The sequence below is a fragment of the Cydia strobilella genome, chromosome 1, assembly GCF_947568885.1.
Source record: "Cydia strobilella chromosome 1, ilCydStro3.1, whole genome shotgun sequence".
NCBI lineage: Eukaryota > Metazoa > Arthropoda > Insecta > Lepidoptera > Tortricidae > Cydia > Cydia strobilella.
This window is the reverse complement of record NC_086041.1, coordinates 32,885,243-32,900,141: the sequence shown is the minus strand read 5'-3', so window position 1 is coordinate 32,900,141 and position 14,899 is coordinate 32,885,243. Positions and strand designations below refer to the sequence as shown.

At 39.3% G+C, this 14,899-nt stretch overlaps 1 protein-coding gene across 1 annotated transcript; it reads left to right on the top strand.

The window, feature by feature from the left end:
• The first annotated feature begins 6,411 nt into the window (after positions 1-6,411).
• On the top strand, positions 6,412-11,100 carry LOC134747633 (cytochrome P450 6B5-like). Its single transcript, XM_063682241.1, has 2 exons — positions 6,412-7,758; positions 10,921-11,100. Exons 1-2 carry the CDS (start codon positions 6,414-6,416, stop codon positions 11,082-11,084), a joined length of 1,509 nt encoding a protein of 502 aa, XP_063538311.1. The 5' UTR covers positions 6,412-6,413; the 3' UTR covers positions 11,085-11,100.
• Positions 11,101-14,899: the final 3,799 nt, after the last annotated feature.

The window sequence follows — 14,899 nt, the reverse complement described above, 5'->3', positions numbered from 1 at the left end:
TTTATGGAATTTTAAGGTTTATGACTTAAAATTATTAAATAAAGCTAAATTTGGTATTTTTTATTAGATTCTCAAACCATTTATTTAATGATAATAAATGTATCAAAGTTGTATTTTACCCGCGAGTGTTTCAACACACGAGTTTCAAATAACTATTGTAATGCTAGCGACAAATATGAATAAAATCTAGCCCCATGTTTTCATAAACTGGGTTTTCTTTTAATTTACTCTCGTACTTTTGATTTAGTCACAAGAATAAATACCATAAAACCACCCAACTGTAGTCTAAAACCTCCCAACTCTGGTACAAAATTAAGTATTTTTAATATAAAACGCTATAAATTGTGATACGTTGTATTGTCGGAGGTAGGCAGTAAGTATAATTCTTAAAAGCTCGGGGTATTAGCGTGATTTTCTTGAACAGTTACAGTCCTAAATTAGTGAACTTAATTGGATTCTAAGTAAAATTGTATTGTTTTGACTGATATTTACGAAGAAAATCTAAATACTTTTTGTAACTCTAGGCAGTTGTTTGTCTTTGTTTTATATAATTACCTACAACCTTTGAGACCGTCTTCTTGCCGAAAGTTTAACTGAAGGGTAGATATATATATATATATATATACGTACGTACTTATCTACATGTCATGTAGATAGGTACGTATATCATCTACCCTTCAGTCAAACTTTCAGCAAGAAGACGGTCTCAAAGGACGACATCCCTGCATTAAATATAGATTATCGGGGGTGATTAATATTCACTTATTGGGGGTGGGTACCTGTAAAATGGCGAGCATACCTTCGGCAGTGTGGCCACAATTACCCTGCTGGTAATTACTACGCCAACTGAGAACTTGGGACCGATCGATTGATTTGATTAAACTATAGCAAGAAAATAAGCCCAAAAAATTGGGCAAATTTCGCGGCGACAGTTTTTTTTTAAACAGATAGGTGTCATCAATACAAGGGCCTGACACTCTTTGATAGAGAAAGATAGTCTTAATGCGATTCCTATAAGAGGAAAGAGAAAATAGTGCTATGCTTTGTCCTTATCAGCGACCGGGTGGCATCATAGGTTGGAAGCGAAGGCGAAATATCGAAATTTATAAAAGTGAAAGAGAATCACAAGAGAATAAATCCTATGCTGCCCAAATTTTATATGAATATTCTTTCTCTTACCCCCGGTCGCTCGGTGACGCGTCTATAACTACTTGTATATACTATGTCTATGCATCAATATGATTTGATCAAAAAACCTTTCCGGTGCATTCAAAACTAAACGCAAAATACACTACGGTCGATACCAATTTGTTTATTGTAGTAAAACTAAATGTTTTCACAAAGTATTCTTTGATTTAAAATCGCCTTTTTTCATAAGAAATTAACCGTTATTGTCGTTATTTATTACCTTTAAAAAACACTTACACCAAAAAATAAGTATTATCTTCAAGATGACAAATCTTTTAGTTGTTTACCAACCTTCTTACTGGAGCCCGATTAACTTTTTTTATTTTTATACCACAAGCATACGGCCCGCCTGATGGTAAGCAGTTGCCGTAGCCTATGGACGCCTGCAACACCAGAGATATAACATGCGCGTGTACAGTCCTTTTTTGAAGAACCCCATACTGTAGCCCCTCGGGAAAACCTCGGCAGGGAGCTCATTCCACAGCCGAAGCGTCCGCCGGAGGAAATTCCTCCTAAACCGACCGCACAGTACGCGACCATTTTGTTACTGTTTTCATGTTATTTTTATACTACCTTGAAGATCGCTCACGCTGATTGGTGCATGCGCGCCAATCACCGAGACGTTCGTGAAGGTCGTATGAAAACCAGTTCAAAACCATTACAAGTTTTTAAATCTTAATCAATCAATTTAATTTAATTCAGACATAAATATCCATAAGATTGTTAGTATAATTTACGCATTAACAAGACTTATCAAACTATGGTTAGTAACATAGTAAATAAAAAAAAAAAACTGGCTCCTTGTTTATTTTACTGTGTTGACAAATTTACTCTTCTATTCGATATGAAATCTGCCTGACCCACGCCTGACCACATGTGCTTGATAACAGTATTTAAACCGAACCGTTTATTTTTAATAAAGCGCAATAATTAAGCTATCTGCTTGCATTTTTTCGTAAAAACCGGCCAAGTGCGAGTCGGACTCGCGCACCGAGGGTTCCGTACATTACACAATTTAAACAATGCGACGCGGCGCTATGCGACGTAAGCTCCATCCAATATTAATTGGAACGGGGTTAATAATAGCGTAAGCGCCAACCGCCATAAGGTCCCTTTACCCGTGGGACGTCACATATCTTTACTATTTCATATCTAGTGAATCTCTAATTCATTTCCCGAATCGCGCCGTCAGTCTTGTTCAATAGCTATTAAAAATACGTACTAAAATGAATAAGGGATAAAAAGCGACAAGAAATAAGGCAATTTTTCGGCTATGAATAAGGTGGATTACTGTACTAGTAGAATTTATTGACCTACAAAATACAAGGATAGGGTACAGCCACGTACAGCCAACTGTCATCATTATCAAAAAAACGTGTATAGGCTGTGTTATCCGCTTACCATCAGGCGGTCCGTACTCTTGCCACTATTTGGTATTAAATGCATCTTTCTTTTACTATGAACCACATAAGACAACTTGCGATCAAGTCATAACAATGAGCACAAAAGCTCACTTTTACGACCTGCACGTCAAATACGTCAATCAGGTCAGGTTGTCAGTTAGTCAGCTAGTCAAATATTCCTCGCGATATATTTTATCCAATTTAGATAAGTGACCTTATATCTTATCTATCACGCTATCACGCAATTTTATAACATGCGTTATAACATAACCTTAACCATAATACTCGTAAACGGGCTGTAATTATATAAAAAAAAACATCAGCTAAAATTGAGTTCTCATTAAAGAGACAAGCGCTAAATAAGAGTATGGTCAAAGACACCTAGGCTTACAAAGATTGCAATTTCGCGTGAACACTTGGCTGCGTGCCGCCGTCGTGACCGGATGGCCTAGAGACTCTATGTCTTTAGCGGCGAACGCTTTCGGGTAATTGACGACTTATTTAGAAGTTATATGACAAACAAAATAGCAAACAGCGGTGTCAGCATGGTTGCACTTTCGCACTTACATACTTGTTAGAACTTGACAGGCATGGTGACAGGCGATAAAAATGCTACCGTGCTAAGCTCGCAGGACAGGCCAGTAAAGCCTTAGGTTGGAGTGGCTAAGGTTCTCTTTAACGCATACGTGCGCAGCAAGTTGGAGTATGGTGCGGTTGTCTGCGATCCGTACGAGGCGAAGTATTCCCTAATGCTTGAAAAAATACAACGAAAATTTGCACGCTGGTTGTATAAAAAATCTTATGGATATTACCCGTACCTCTACCCTTCCATCTTTGTCTCGGGGATGGTTGGGCTAGACACGCTCATATTGAGGCGAAAGATGTTGCTCCTGGTGCACTATCTCTCAATCGTTCATCACCAAGTTGATAGCCCAGAGGTGTTAGAGAGGATAGGGTTTATAGCCTGGCGGACACATCCGTCAATGTGTGGCGAGATATAGATACAGATTTGTCTGCCGGATGCCCGTCCGATGCCCATCTGTGTCTATTTCTCGCCACACATTGACGGATGTGTCCGCCAGACACATCTTTCAGGCAGATCCGACGGGCAAATCCGTGCGTGTATGGCTAGCTTTTTGCTGCGGCCGTCCGCTTGCACGTAAACGCGAGGCACGAACCTACCACGCGTGCTTTATCATCGCTCCATGTAATGCTCACTCAGTATGTAGACGCTGACATGTTCGCCAAAACTGCGAGGCAATTTCTGAATTTTTATAATTTATTTGACTATCATGACCATTTTATTTATTTTATTTTATTGATATTGTTTCATATTATTCCCGATTTTATTTTCTTGTTTCCTAGCGTGTAAGTATAATTAGAATTTGTTTTGACATTTTATGCGCATGTTTTTATAAATGTTAAGGTTAGTTTTCGTTAGTTTGTATGTATTTTTCCTATTCATATCTGTATTCCTTGTAAGTGAATTGGTTTTAAACTGTAAACTTACATTGTTTTCAATAAATAAATTAAAATGTCTGAAAATGAAAATGAAAATATTTATTGATAACGATTGTTACATGTCGTTTTTTTTTAGTAGGTTACGAACATCAAATTAATTATTAAAATTATCAATATTCAAATTATTAACAAAATTATAATTATCAGTATATTAATTATTATTAACATCTAATAGCTCTAGCCTGTATTTGTTATTAAAGCACTAGTGGCATGTCGAAAAACTCACTATACTCATAAAACATCTTTTCAAGAAGCCACTTTTTTAATTTAGATTTGAAGCCTACAGTGGAAGTTTCTTCTGTGGTTGCGTTTCTAATGCAATCGGGTAATCGATTGTAGACTGAAGGTCCGAGGTAATAGACCGACTTAGTCGACTTCGCTAATATGTGTCGCTCTGCTACCAGCCGGTCTCCGTGCTTGTTACTACGCAGCGGATATTTAGAGTTCGTGCCCCTGCGTTTGAACTGATCTCGATTGATGTGTGTGAACATCGCTACCTGCTGTATTAGTATACAGGGTAGGGGTAGAATTTGGCACTCGAGAAATAGGTCCCGGGCTGGGGCGTCGTTCGGTTTACCTGCCATACCGCGGAGTGCTCGCTTTTGCATTGAGAAAACGCGATACCAGTCCGCGGCTCGGCCCCAAAGCTCCACACCATACGTCAACACGGAGTGGACCGTCGCGAAGTAGCATTCTCGCACCGTGGTCCTCCCGGCGGTGCGCGCCAGTCGACGCAGTGCGAAACAGGCGCGTCCAAGCCGATCACACACTTCGTCTATGTGCCTCTCCCAAGTAAGCGCACTGTCTAGGTGGAATTCGAGCAAGCGTGTGCAGGACACTTGCTGTATAGGGGCATCGTCTGCACACACTTGCAGGCTCTCGCTGGGATGGCCGTTGAGTTTCACTGACATAAAACAGGTCTTATTCTTGTTAAGCGCAAGTCCGTTGGCCTTGAACCACTCGTTCAGCTGCCGGACAACGTTATTTTTACTGTTTGTTTTAGTGCCTATATGCAACGGAGTGGGGCGCGGCGTGTATTTTAATTAAAAAAATAAACCGGTCTAGTGCGAGTTCGTTTAACTCGCTCACCGAGGGTTCCGTACAAACTTTCAATTTTCTCATGGAAATAGAATCACGAAAGACTTGACCTAAGTATACTAAGCGTAATTGTGTACAGCGCCATCTATCGACAAATTGGCTAGCTAATTTGCGCGACCTGTAATATGTATGTTGGTGTTCCAAGGATACTTAATTCTTTATCGTGTGAACCTATTTCAAATTTTTTTGTTTTATTTGAAAGAAGGTATTTTTACCCGAAAATGGGCTTAAATTGCAAATTAGAAAATGTTTTTTGATAATTAAAAAAAAGTTTTTAAGATAGAGATGTCATTATATTGTTCTTGTAATATTTATGATAATGTTATTATTATGTAAAAAATTCAAAAATTTTCGTTGATAAACTTCGGAAATGGTTTTTTTTCACATTTTCCTTCATAAGTCAATTTTTTTTACTATGAAAAACAAATAAAAAATTGTTCTGTAATGTTCAATTCGAGCTCTTTCAAATGATCTCCCACTCGACCTTGACTTTGACTTTTTGCCCCCTCTTTATAATGGGCATTTTTCATAATTAATAAAAATAAATAAAAAAAATACTATTCCAATGTGTTAAGGTCAGCGCTGTTCATAACTATTCCAAATTTCAAATAGTTAGCTTCAGTATTAGTTCTCAAGATATTTAGTAAAGTGACAGACAGACAGACGGACAGAGTCGCACCATAAGGGTTCCTTGTTTCCTTGTATACCTTTTTTGGTACGGAACCATAAAACATTTATTTCAGACTAAAAGGTCCATACATGGTTAGCAAACATTAAAATATTATTACTAGTGTTAGGAAGACATAAAAAGAGACAGTCTCTGCCAACGGTTGAGCATTGGGCCATTTTCGCGCTTCATAAACACGCTCAGTAGGGCTGATGATGGTCGGCTCTTTATAATTTGTCACGTTCTGACAAATATGTAAGTGTGAAAGTAACGCATGCATGACAGGTGATGCGATCATGATACCGCTGCATAATGCTTTTGGGGCCGCGCAGGCGACGCACCAGTGAAGCCAACACCCGAACATTTTTGCTTAGTCATCGTGATATTCATGTCTGTGTTTAATAAACTAGTCACTACACTATGCGTTATTAAATATCAACGTATATAAAAGAATTCAACATAACAGGATTCAACAGAACGGAGTAGCCATTACTAGCAGTAGCAAGAACAAAAACAATTTATTTTATTTTATTAAGATGGTGTTGTTTACGGTAGTGACATTGGCAGTAGTTGTAAGTGTACTACTGTATTATTACTTCACAAGAACGTTCTCTTATTGGAAGGACCGAAATGTTGCCGGACCTAAACCTATACCGTTTTTTGGAAACATGTATAAATCCACTTTGCGCTACGATTTACCGGGTGGAGTTTTTAAAAACATATACGAAAGTTTCCCAAGAGAGAAAGTGGTGGGAATATTCAGAATGACAAATCCAACGCTCATGATACGAGACCTCGACATTTTAAAGCATATTTTGGTAAAAGATTTCGACAATTTTGCGTCTCGAGGCTTGGAGTTCAGCAAAACAGGGCTAGGACAAAACCTGTTTCACTCCGACGGGGAGACATGGCGAGGACTGAGAAGTCGATTTTCACCCATATTTACAAATTCAAAGATGAAGAATATGATGTATTTGCTCAATGGTCGAGCTGATAAGTTCGTTGAATACGTAAGTGAGATTATAGCGACGACACCCGAGCAGAATATCCATGCATTGGTGCAGAAGTACACAATGTCAACGATAACTGCGTGCGCCTTCGGTCTGGATATAGATACCTTCCGAGGAGACATTGAAACTTTAAAAAGAGTCGATAAGTTAATATTCACACCTACTTATGCTATCGAGTTTGATATGTTGTTCCCAGGTGTTTTTAAAAAGTTAAATATGTCCGTATTCCCGGCGTACGTAACGAATTTTTTTAAAGAGCTTGTCGAAACTGTAACTACTCAAAGAAACGGAAAGCCATCAAATAGAAAAGACTTTATGGATTTGATATTAGAAATGAAGAATAAAAAACAAATTGAAGTAGTCAAAAAGCACGGTGATGAAGAAGCCACTATGGTGGAAATCACTAATGGTGTAATAGAAGCACAAGCCTTTGTATTTTACGCTGCCGGTTATGAGACCTCAGCTTCGACCATGGGTTTCATGTTGTACCACGTAGCATTGGACACTAAAATACAGGACAGATTAAGAAATGAAATAGATGAATACCTTGAGAGACATGGCGGCAAAATAGAACTGGACACTTTAAATGAGTTGCAATATTTAGATCAAGTTTTTAGTGAAACTCTCAGGATGTACCCGATAGTGGACAATTTACAAAGGAAGGCTGAAAACGATTACAAATTACCGGGAATGAACGTAACAGTAGCTAAAGATCAAATTGTCATCGCATCTGCTTGGGGTATTCACTACGATGAGAAGTACTACCCAGAACCGGAGAAGTTTGATCCCGAAAGGTTTTCTCCAGAAAACGTAGCTGCCAGGCATTCCTTTGCGTATTTGCCCTTTGGCCTTGGACCGCGACATTGCATTGGTAAGTAAACCAACGTATATTGTAACTTACTTAAACAAACCCGGATAAAACACTCATTTTTAAAACAAATAGTTTTTAATCAGATTGTGAATTTGTAGCTTTAAATTTCGTTTTGCGTATTTACCTATATCAAATTCAATATAGAGGTAATAGGGATATTGACTATTTTTAACCGACTTCAATTTCATAGAAGGAGGAGGTTCTGTATTCGGTTGTGGCTATTTTTTTTTTTATGTATGTTCACCGATTATTCCGAGACCCGTGGTCCGATTTGAGTAATTATTTTTTTGTTCGAAAGGAGCTACTTCCAAGTTGGTCCCATATTAATGTGGTTCTGATCTGATGATGGGATCCCTGAGGAATTGAGGGAACTCCTCAATTTTTAAAGGCACATGTATGGTGATTTGGGTGTTTTCATAAGCAACTTGAGCATTTTCTCTCGAAAACGACCAATTTGATGAAGTGGACCTGATGATGATGATTGTTTTGAAGATAGTGATGATGATTTTTTAGAACTGTTTTCATTTTACAGGATAGACACGTAATTATTGCAAATGCTATGGTACTCGTAAAAACATAAAATTTTATATATTCGCGATTCATGTCAACATCCCTATTTTAAAGAGTATACCTATTTAGTAGTTTAAGAACGATTATTTTGAAGTACTTTAACGAGTTATTACAAACTTCACATGATTATGCCTACCTATAGCTTCGTTTTAGTTCCTATGAAATATATAGGTAGTGGAGAAAGGAAAGAAAATTGATTCAAAGCGTACAGAAACAAGAATTAGATACTTATTATCATACGTCGCACTATAGCGGGCATTTAGCGGGCATGTCACTTCGTAAGGTTCACAAATCAATTTTCGAGTTGTCAGAATAAAGTATTTGTACTTAGTATTTCGTACCTAGTATTTGTAATGTGCAAATCCAAATACCTTAGCAACTAAGTCTGTACGTTAGTTAGGTATCTATGAGTTTATATCCCTTCAATTTTAAATGAAAATAAGACTGAATAATATGAACGACAGTCATAATGACGCATGTCAGTAGGGTTGCCTTTACTTTTTTCTATACACACATAGTATTTTGTCAAAATATTGAAAAAATATAGTATTTACTGGGAAAAAAAATAAAAATAGGACGCCGATTTGAGGCGAATTAAAAATCCAAGTGGAATTAAATATCGGTGACATTTAGTATAACCCTTTCTTGAATGATGAAAATATAGTATTTTTCGTACTATATTGTTTTTGTATAATATATAGTACAATTGACTGAAATATAGTACGATAATATATATTATAGTATGGGTGGCAACCCTACATGTCAGCCATTTATCAGTTTTTTAGATGGCCACTGAAATGGGCTTATCAGTTGTCACTTCAAAGAGTATTACACATTACATATTAATACACGATATGGCGGTCAGCAAAATATTATCGGCGCGTGTCGATAACATAGTATAGGTTAGAGCACGCGCTGATTGGATTAAGATAATGTCTGTACCGCCGTAGATTAGAGATGTATAAAACACTTGATTATGATTTAATAAATCAGTCTAAGTCTACCCGTCAACGGTACCTTTTACTCACCCAACTACGTTTCTCTAAAGTGGTGACCCCGAGTGGGGTTCCCACGGGGACCGACGTGCACGGTTGTCACTTCTCTACAGTGGTAGCCCGTCGAAGGAACACGCACCTACTGAGATGTCTACACGAAGAGCTCCAGTGAAGAAGCCTCGGAAATAAGTGACTGCGACATTCAATTGCTGGTCGAGAAGGACTGAAAAAGTGATCTCGTCTCAATTTGATTTCGCCACCCTTCCATCAAATGACATCACCGTTACACTCCCATTATATTCCGGTTTCCGGATTCTTGGACCACAGAATATCTTCAGAAGGAAGAAGAGATAATTACAACGAGCATGACATGACCTCACCATGGCATCAGATATCCACCAACGCTTTATGGCAAGAGGATCCTGATTAATCCTGATGTGGCACGCAGCAAACCTAGCGACCCGACTACTCTACTCAACGCTCCACTACTAGTCGTCGCCCTCAACGCTCGCCTTGTCGGCTCCGAGCACCCCGCTCGCCACAATGGCTCGAGATTCTCCGCTCGCCATCCTGGCTCGAGCATTTCCGTTCGCCACGCTGACTCTGAGCACCCTGGCTGCACTCTTCATACGTCCGCCCAGACGTATTAGAAGACATCGGCACGTCTCCGTTTCTTCCAAGAACGACAAGTTTAAGGAAAGGATACAACGGGCTGGACTGTCACAACGCATCAGGAATATATTCAAGGAAATTCACGCCAAATTGCAAATTAATGAAATGAAGTCATGCCAGCTACATATTATAATTGTTTTGAAGCCGCACTCAAAAATGCAAGCAAGCACAATACGCGACACGCGCGAGGAAATTATTGTCAACGCAACACGCGTCGAGACATGCCGCAGCAATTCATTTTCAAGTTCACGGGCGCGGGGCCGTGATTGAAGTTATAACGTCGTGGAAGTGAAATAATCGTATCGTAATCGTAAACAATAATCGTATCCTGTTCAGGTCAACTCCTGCGAAGGACCTGGTCGTCAACCCTACCGGTTGACTAAGGGGGGAGTATATACTATGGCGGTCAGCAAAATATTATCGGCGCGTGTCGATAACTTAGTATAGGTTAGAGCACGCGCTGATTTGATTAAGATAATGTCTGTACCGCCGTAGATTAGAGATGTATATATACTTGATTATGGTTTAATAAATCAGTCTAAGTCTACCCGTACGTGACGTAACAGGTAACTATATGTTACAAATACTAAGTACATGTACTCGTAAGTTAAGATGTTTTTTTTGTAAACCTTACCAAATGACTTGCCCGCAAAATGCCCGCTGTAGTGCGACGTGCGACGTATGCTTATTGTTTAGAGGTGTCACGTACGGGATAGAACTTTTACGACTAAAGTCATTGCGATGTTTTTTGGCATTTCGAAATGGTCTAATGCGTTAAATACATATTCAGCAGGATTATACAAATATTTTTAGTATATGTTTGAGTATGATATATGTTTCACCCATTATTATTCGGCATGTAATTATTATTTTAATGTAATGGGTTGATACCTGAGTAAATAACTTTTTTTTCTCCCTATTTCAGGAATGCGCTTTGCTCGCGTGCAGTCCTCGGTGTGTATAATCACATTGCTCTCAAAGTTCCGCCTTGAAGCTGGCAAGAACACCGTTCGCTCCTTTTCCATCAACCCATATCGAGTCGTGATCTCTCCTAACAAGCCTCTCTACGTCTATGTATACCCGCGGTAGGCCTGTATTAAGGATAACTCACGCGAGACCGGTCCGGCGCTTCGTTTTCTATGGAAGGCACCACGTGATCACCGATCAACATTCATAGAAAATGACGTGTCGGTCGGGCGCCTCGGCCTGGCCCCGGCCGGCGGCCCGGTTTAGCGTGAGTCATCCTTTAATGAATTGTAAAATAAAATTGTATAAATTATGTAACTAGTTACATTGTTTATTGTATTGACTCCTGTTTATCAATTTGCCGTTTTCAAAAAGACACTGATTGGCACCCAAGCCCTTTGTTTTTGCTAAGCAGATGAAAGTTGAAACTTGCATATTTTGTAGATAAGTTGTTGGTTCTTAGGAAAAAACCGGTCAAATGCGAGTTCGTTTAACTCGCGCACCGAGGGTTCCGTACAAACTTTCAATTTTCTCATGTAAATAGAATTACGAAAGACTTGATCAGAAGTATACCAAGCGTAAGGTATTTTTTTCACATTTTCCTTTATAAGTCAATGTTTTTTCACTATGAAAAACAAATAAATAATTGTTTTTTAATGTTTAATTCGAGCTCTTTCAAATGATATCCCACTCGACCTAGTAACTAGACTTTGACTTTTTCCCCCTTTTTATATTGGGCATTTTTCATATTTAATAAAAAAAAATGCTCCAGTATTTCTCAAGATATTTAGCAATGTGACAGACAGACAGACTGACAGAGTCGCACCATAAGGGTTCCTTTTGTACCTTTTTGGTACGGAACCCTAAAAATATGCCCGCAAGTCCCGCAACTGCTCGCTCTTCATGCGCAGGGTCGTCTGTTTTTTACCTGAAACAAAACAAACAAGGCCAGCGTTTGTATTTAGTTTTAAATAAACGTGCTAATGTTTAATTGGGTGACCTAGCTACCAGGAATGAACGTCTGGTAATTAAATGAGACTAGCGTGTCTAGGACAGGTACCTCTAAGGGGCCGGCCACATGTACGCGGTGCGACGTCGCCGACGCAACGCGGCGCGTAACTTGCCCGGGAGAATACATATAGCTGAATGCCCAATGACTATCACAGCGAGCTGTGTTCCTGTAGTTAAATTAGCATCCATTCAAACATACTTTCACCTGAAATATAATTAGGTATTGTAATTTTGTTATAGAATACTAAAGATGCACAATTAAAACAGGCGACCTAGCCAAGTTGACGATCGCTAGCGCTTCGCTATCGAATCGCTTTGTGTCTCTCTATCACTCTTCCATATTAGTGTGACAGTGACAGTTGGGTTTCGTTCGCTACGTAGCGTTAGCGATTGGCATGTTGTCTACGGGGCCTGTTGTGTGTGTTGTGTAATTGTGAAATTGTGTAATTACACAATTGAAACTGATCATTAATTGTAAATTGTATAATAATTTGTCCACTCCAGCCTTTTATGTAAAGTGTATCATAAGTTAAACCAAATAAACTATTCTGTATTTGTATTTGGGTGGTTTTACGATAGACAAAATAGTTATTTACGATACAAGTGCGGAAAAGAGGAGATTCGAAACGAGTGGCGATAAATTAAAACACGACCGCAGGGAGTGTTTTAAATCGACACGAGTTGCGAATTACCTATTCGCACGTGTATCGTACAACGTTTTACAGTACATATGGCCCTTTAAACTTTTGACATATGCACGAAAAGTGCTCTTTACGCACTAGTGCGAGAAAGTAGCACCATAAGTACTGTAAATATCTTTATAATTATCTTTATGCTTACAACATTTTACGAGAATCGGTTGAGAAAGGCGACCTGTAGAGGAGAACAGCCGATCAGCCGGAGATATAAAAGATACATAAGAGGCGATGTGCTCAGCAATGTAACTATACATATATAGGTCTACCACTTAATTCACGCTATTGGTTAAAAAGTTGATTTTCTAGTACATGTTGAGTTTTGGGACAAAAACTGGTTTATATTACAATTACTTACTTACCCGTGATAGGTACCAACTTCGAGTAATACGGCATTCGTACTATTTCCCCTCTGCCGATGCCGAAGCATAGGTACAGATGTAGCTGGCAGGAGGAGTGAAACAAGACCGCTTTTATTCTTAAGACGAAAGGGTACGACCGTCTCGAAACCGGTTTTCCATACAAACGTATTCCCCATATTCCTCTCTGGATATTAATTATTAACATAATTGAAAATATTATTACACAATTTGATTGAGCTATGATTAAAATATTATAATATATTATATAATTAAAATACATACTGCTCCCACCTATGGGACGGTTCTGCCAAATATCAGCTGGCGGCCCTGGACTCAATAGAGCGCCGGGCTCATAGACACTTTGGCGATGACCCATCTGTCAAGTCAAGGATACTGAGCCTTGAGCATCGCCGTCGAGTCGCTTGCCTATCGGTGTTCTATCGGATACATTTCGGGGAGTGCGCACAGAAACTACACGACCTGATCCCACCTTCCCCTTCCCATCATCGGACATCCAGGCGCGGGGAGCGAATGCACCCGTTCGTGGTCCACATTCCATTCGTTCGGACGAAACGTTTTGCCTCCTCCTTTTTGGTACGGACGGCTAAGGAATGGAATGCGCTCCCGCCATCTGTATTCCCTGATCAATATGACCTCGGTCTCTTTAAAACAAGAGTGAATAGGCTGTTACTGAACCGGTGAGCTCCATCTTAAGCCCTGTCTTCACTTTCCATCATGTGTGACTAGGGCCAATCGCCGATCAGTGTATAATAATAAAAAAAAAACATCAAATTGTGTAAAAATATTTTCCATAATGTCAATATCCAGGGAGGAAAATGAGGACTTCGTTTGTATAGAGAATCGATCGTCCCCTATCGTCTTAATTAGTGTAAAACAGTTGCTGCGGTTCTTCTAATTAATCTCTAATTAAACCAGTGATGTTGATTTATTTCGCATATAATTATGGGTTAACCGATTCACGCGCCACGCCGCAATGTAATTTGTGAACAAATGAACAACATAGGAGTAGAATTGTAAAATATTTAACCCTCATAATGCTAACATTAAAAATCGCCGGCAAAATTAAAATAACGACAACAAATCTAAGACAAGCTCCAAGTAAGTTTTCTTTCAAGCGGATGTTACGTAAGCATTCGCTAAAACAAGTTCGAATAATATTCATCAATATTATATTTATAGTATGTATATATATTGAGATCATTTTTTTTTCAGTTAGGGGCTTGAAACTACGTACTTTGTGAAAGACAAATTTCATGCGCTTTATAATTATTAACAAATGATTAACCGTCCCTACTGATATCTTTTGCTGTATAATGTTCTATATTATGCTCATGTAGAATATATAACCACCAACATACAAATCCACGCGTACGAAGTCGCGGGCAACAGCTATTTCGCATATAGGTCTATTCCGTTTCCTTTTCCTCAGGTTACAGGATACAACGGCTTCCAGACATAATTATCACAGAGCTAAATATTGGTAAAGTACCTATGGCAAGCCGGCAATATCCGGCATGTACGAGCAGTCGAGTATGCACACGCCGCCGCGGCCGCGCCGCACGCCAGGCGCCCGTCGTTCTGATAGCGGGCGAGCTGATCGTTCGGACGAACCAGTTTTACGATTCATCTTCATCTTCCTCGCGTTGTTCCGACATTTTTGCCACGGTTCATGAGAGCCTGGGGTCCGCTTGGCAACTTATCCCAAGAATTGGCGTAGGCACTAGTTTTTACGAAAGCGACTGCCATCTGACCTTCCAAACCAACTACTAAACTATAGGTAGGCCTTGTTGGGATTAGTCCGGTTTCCTCACGATGTTTTCTTTCACCGAAAAGCGACTGGTAAATATCA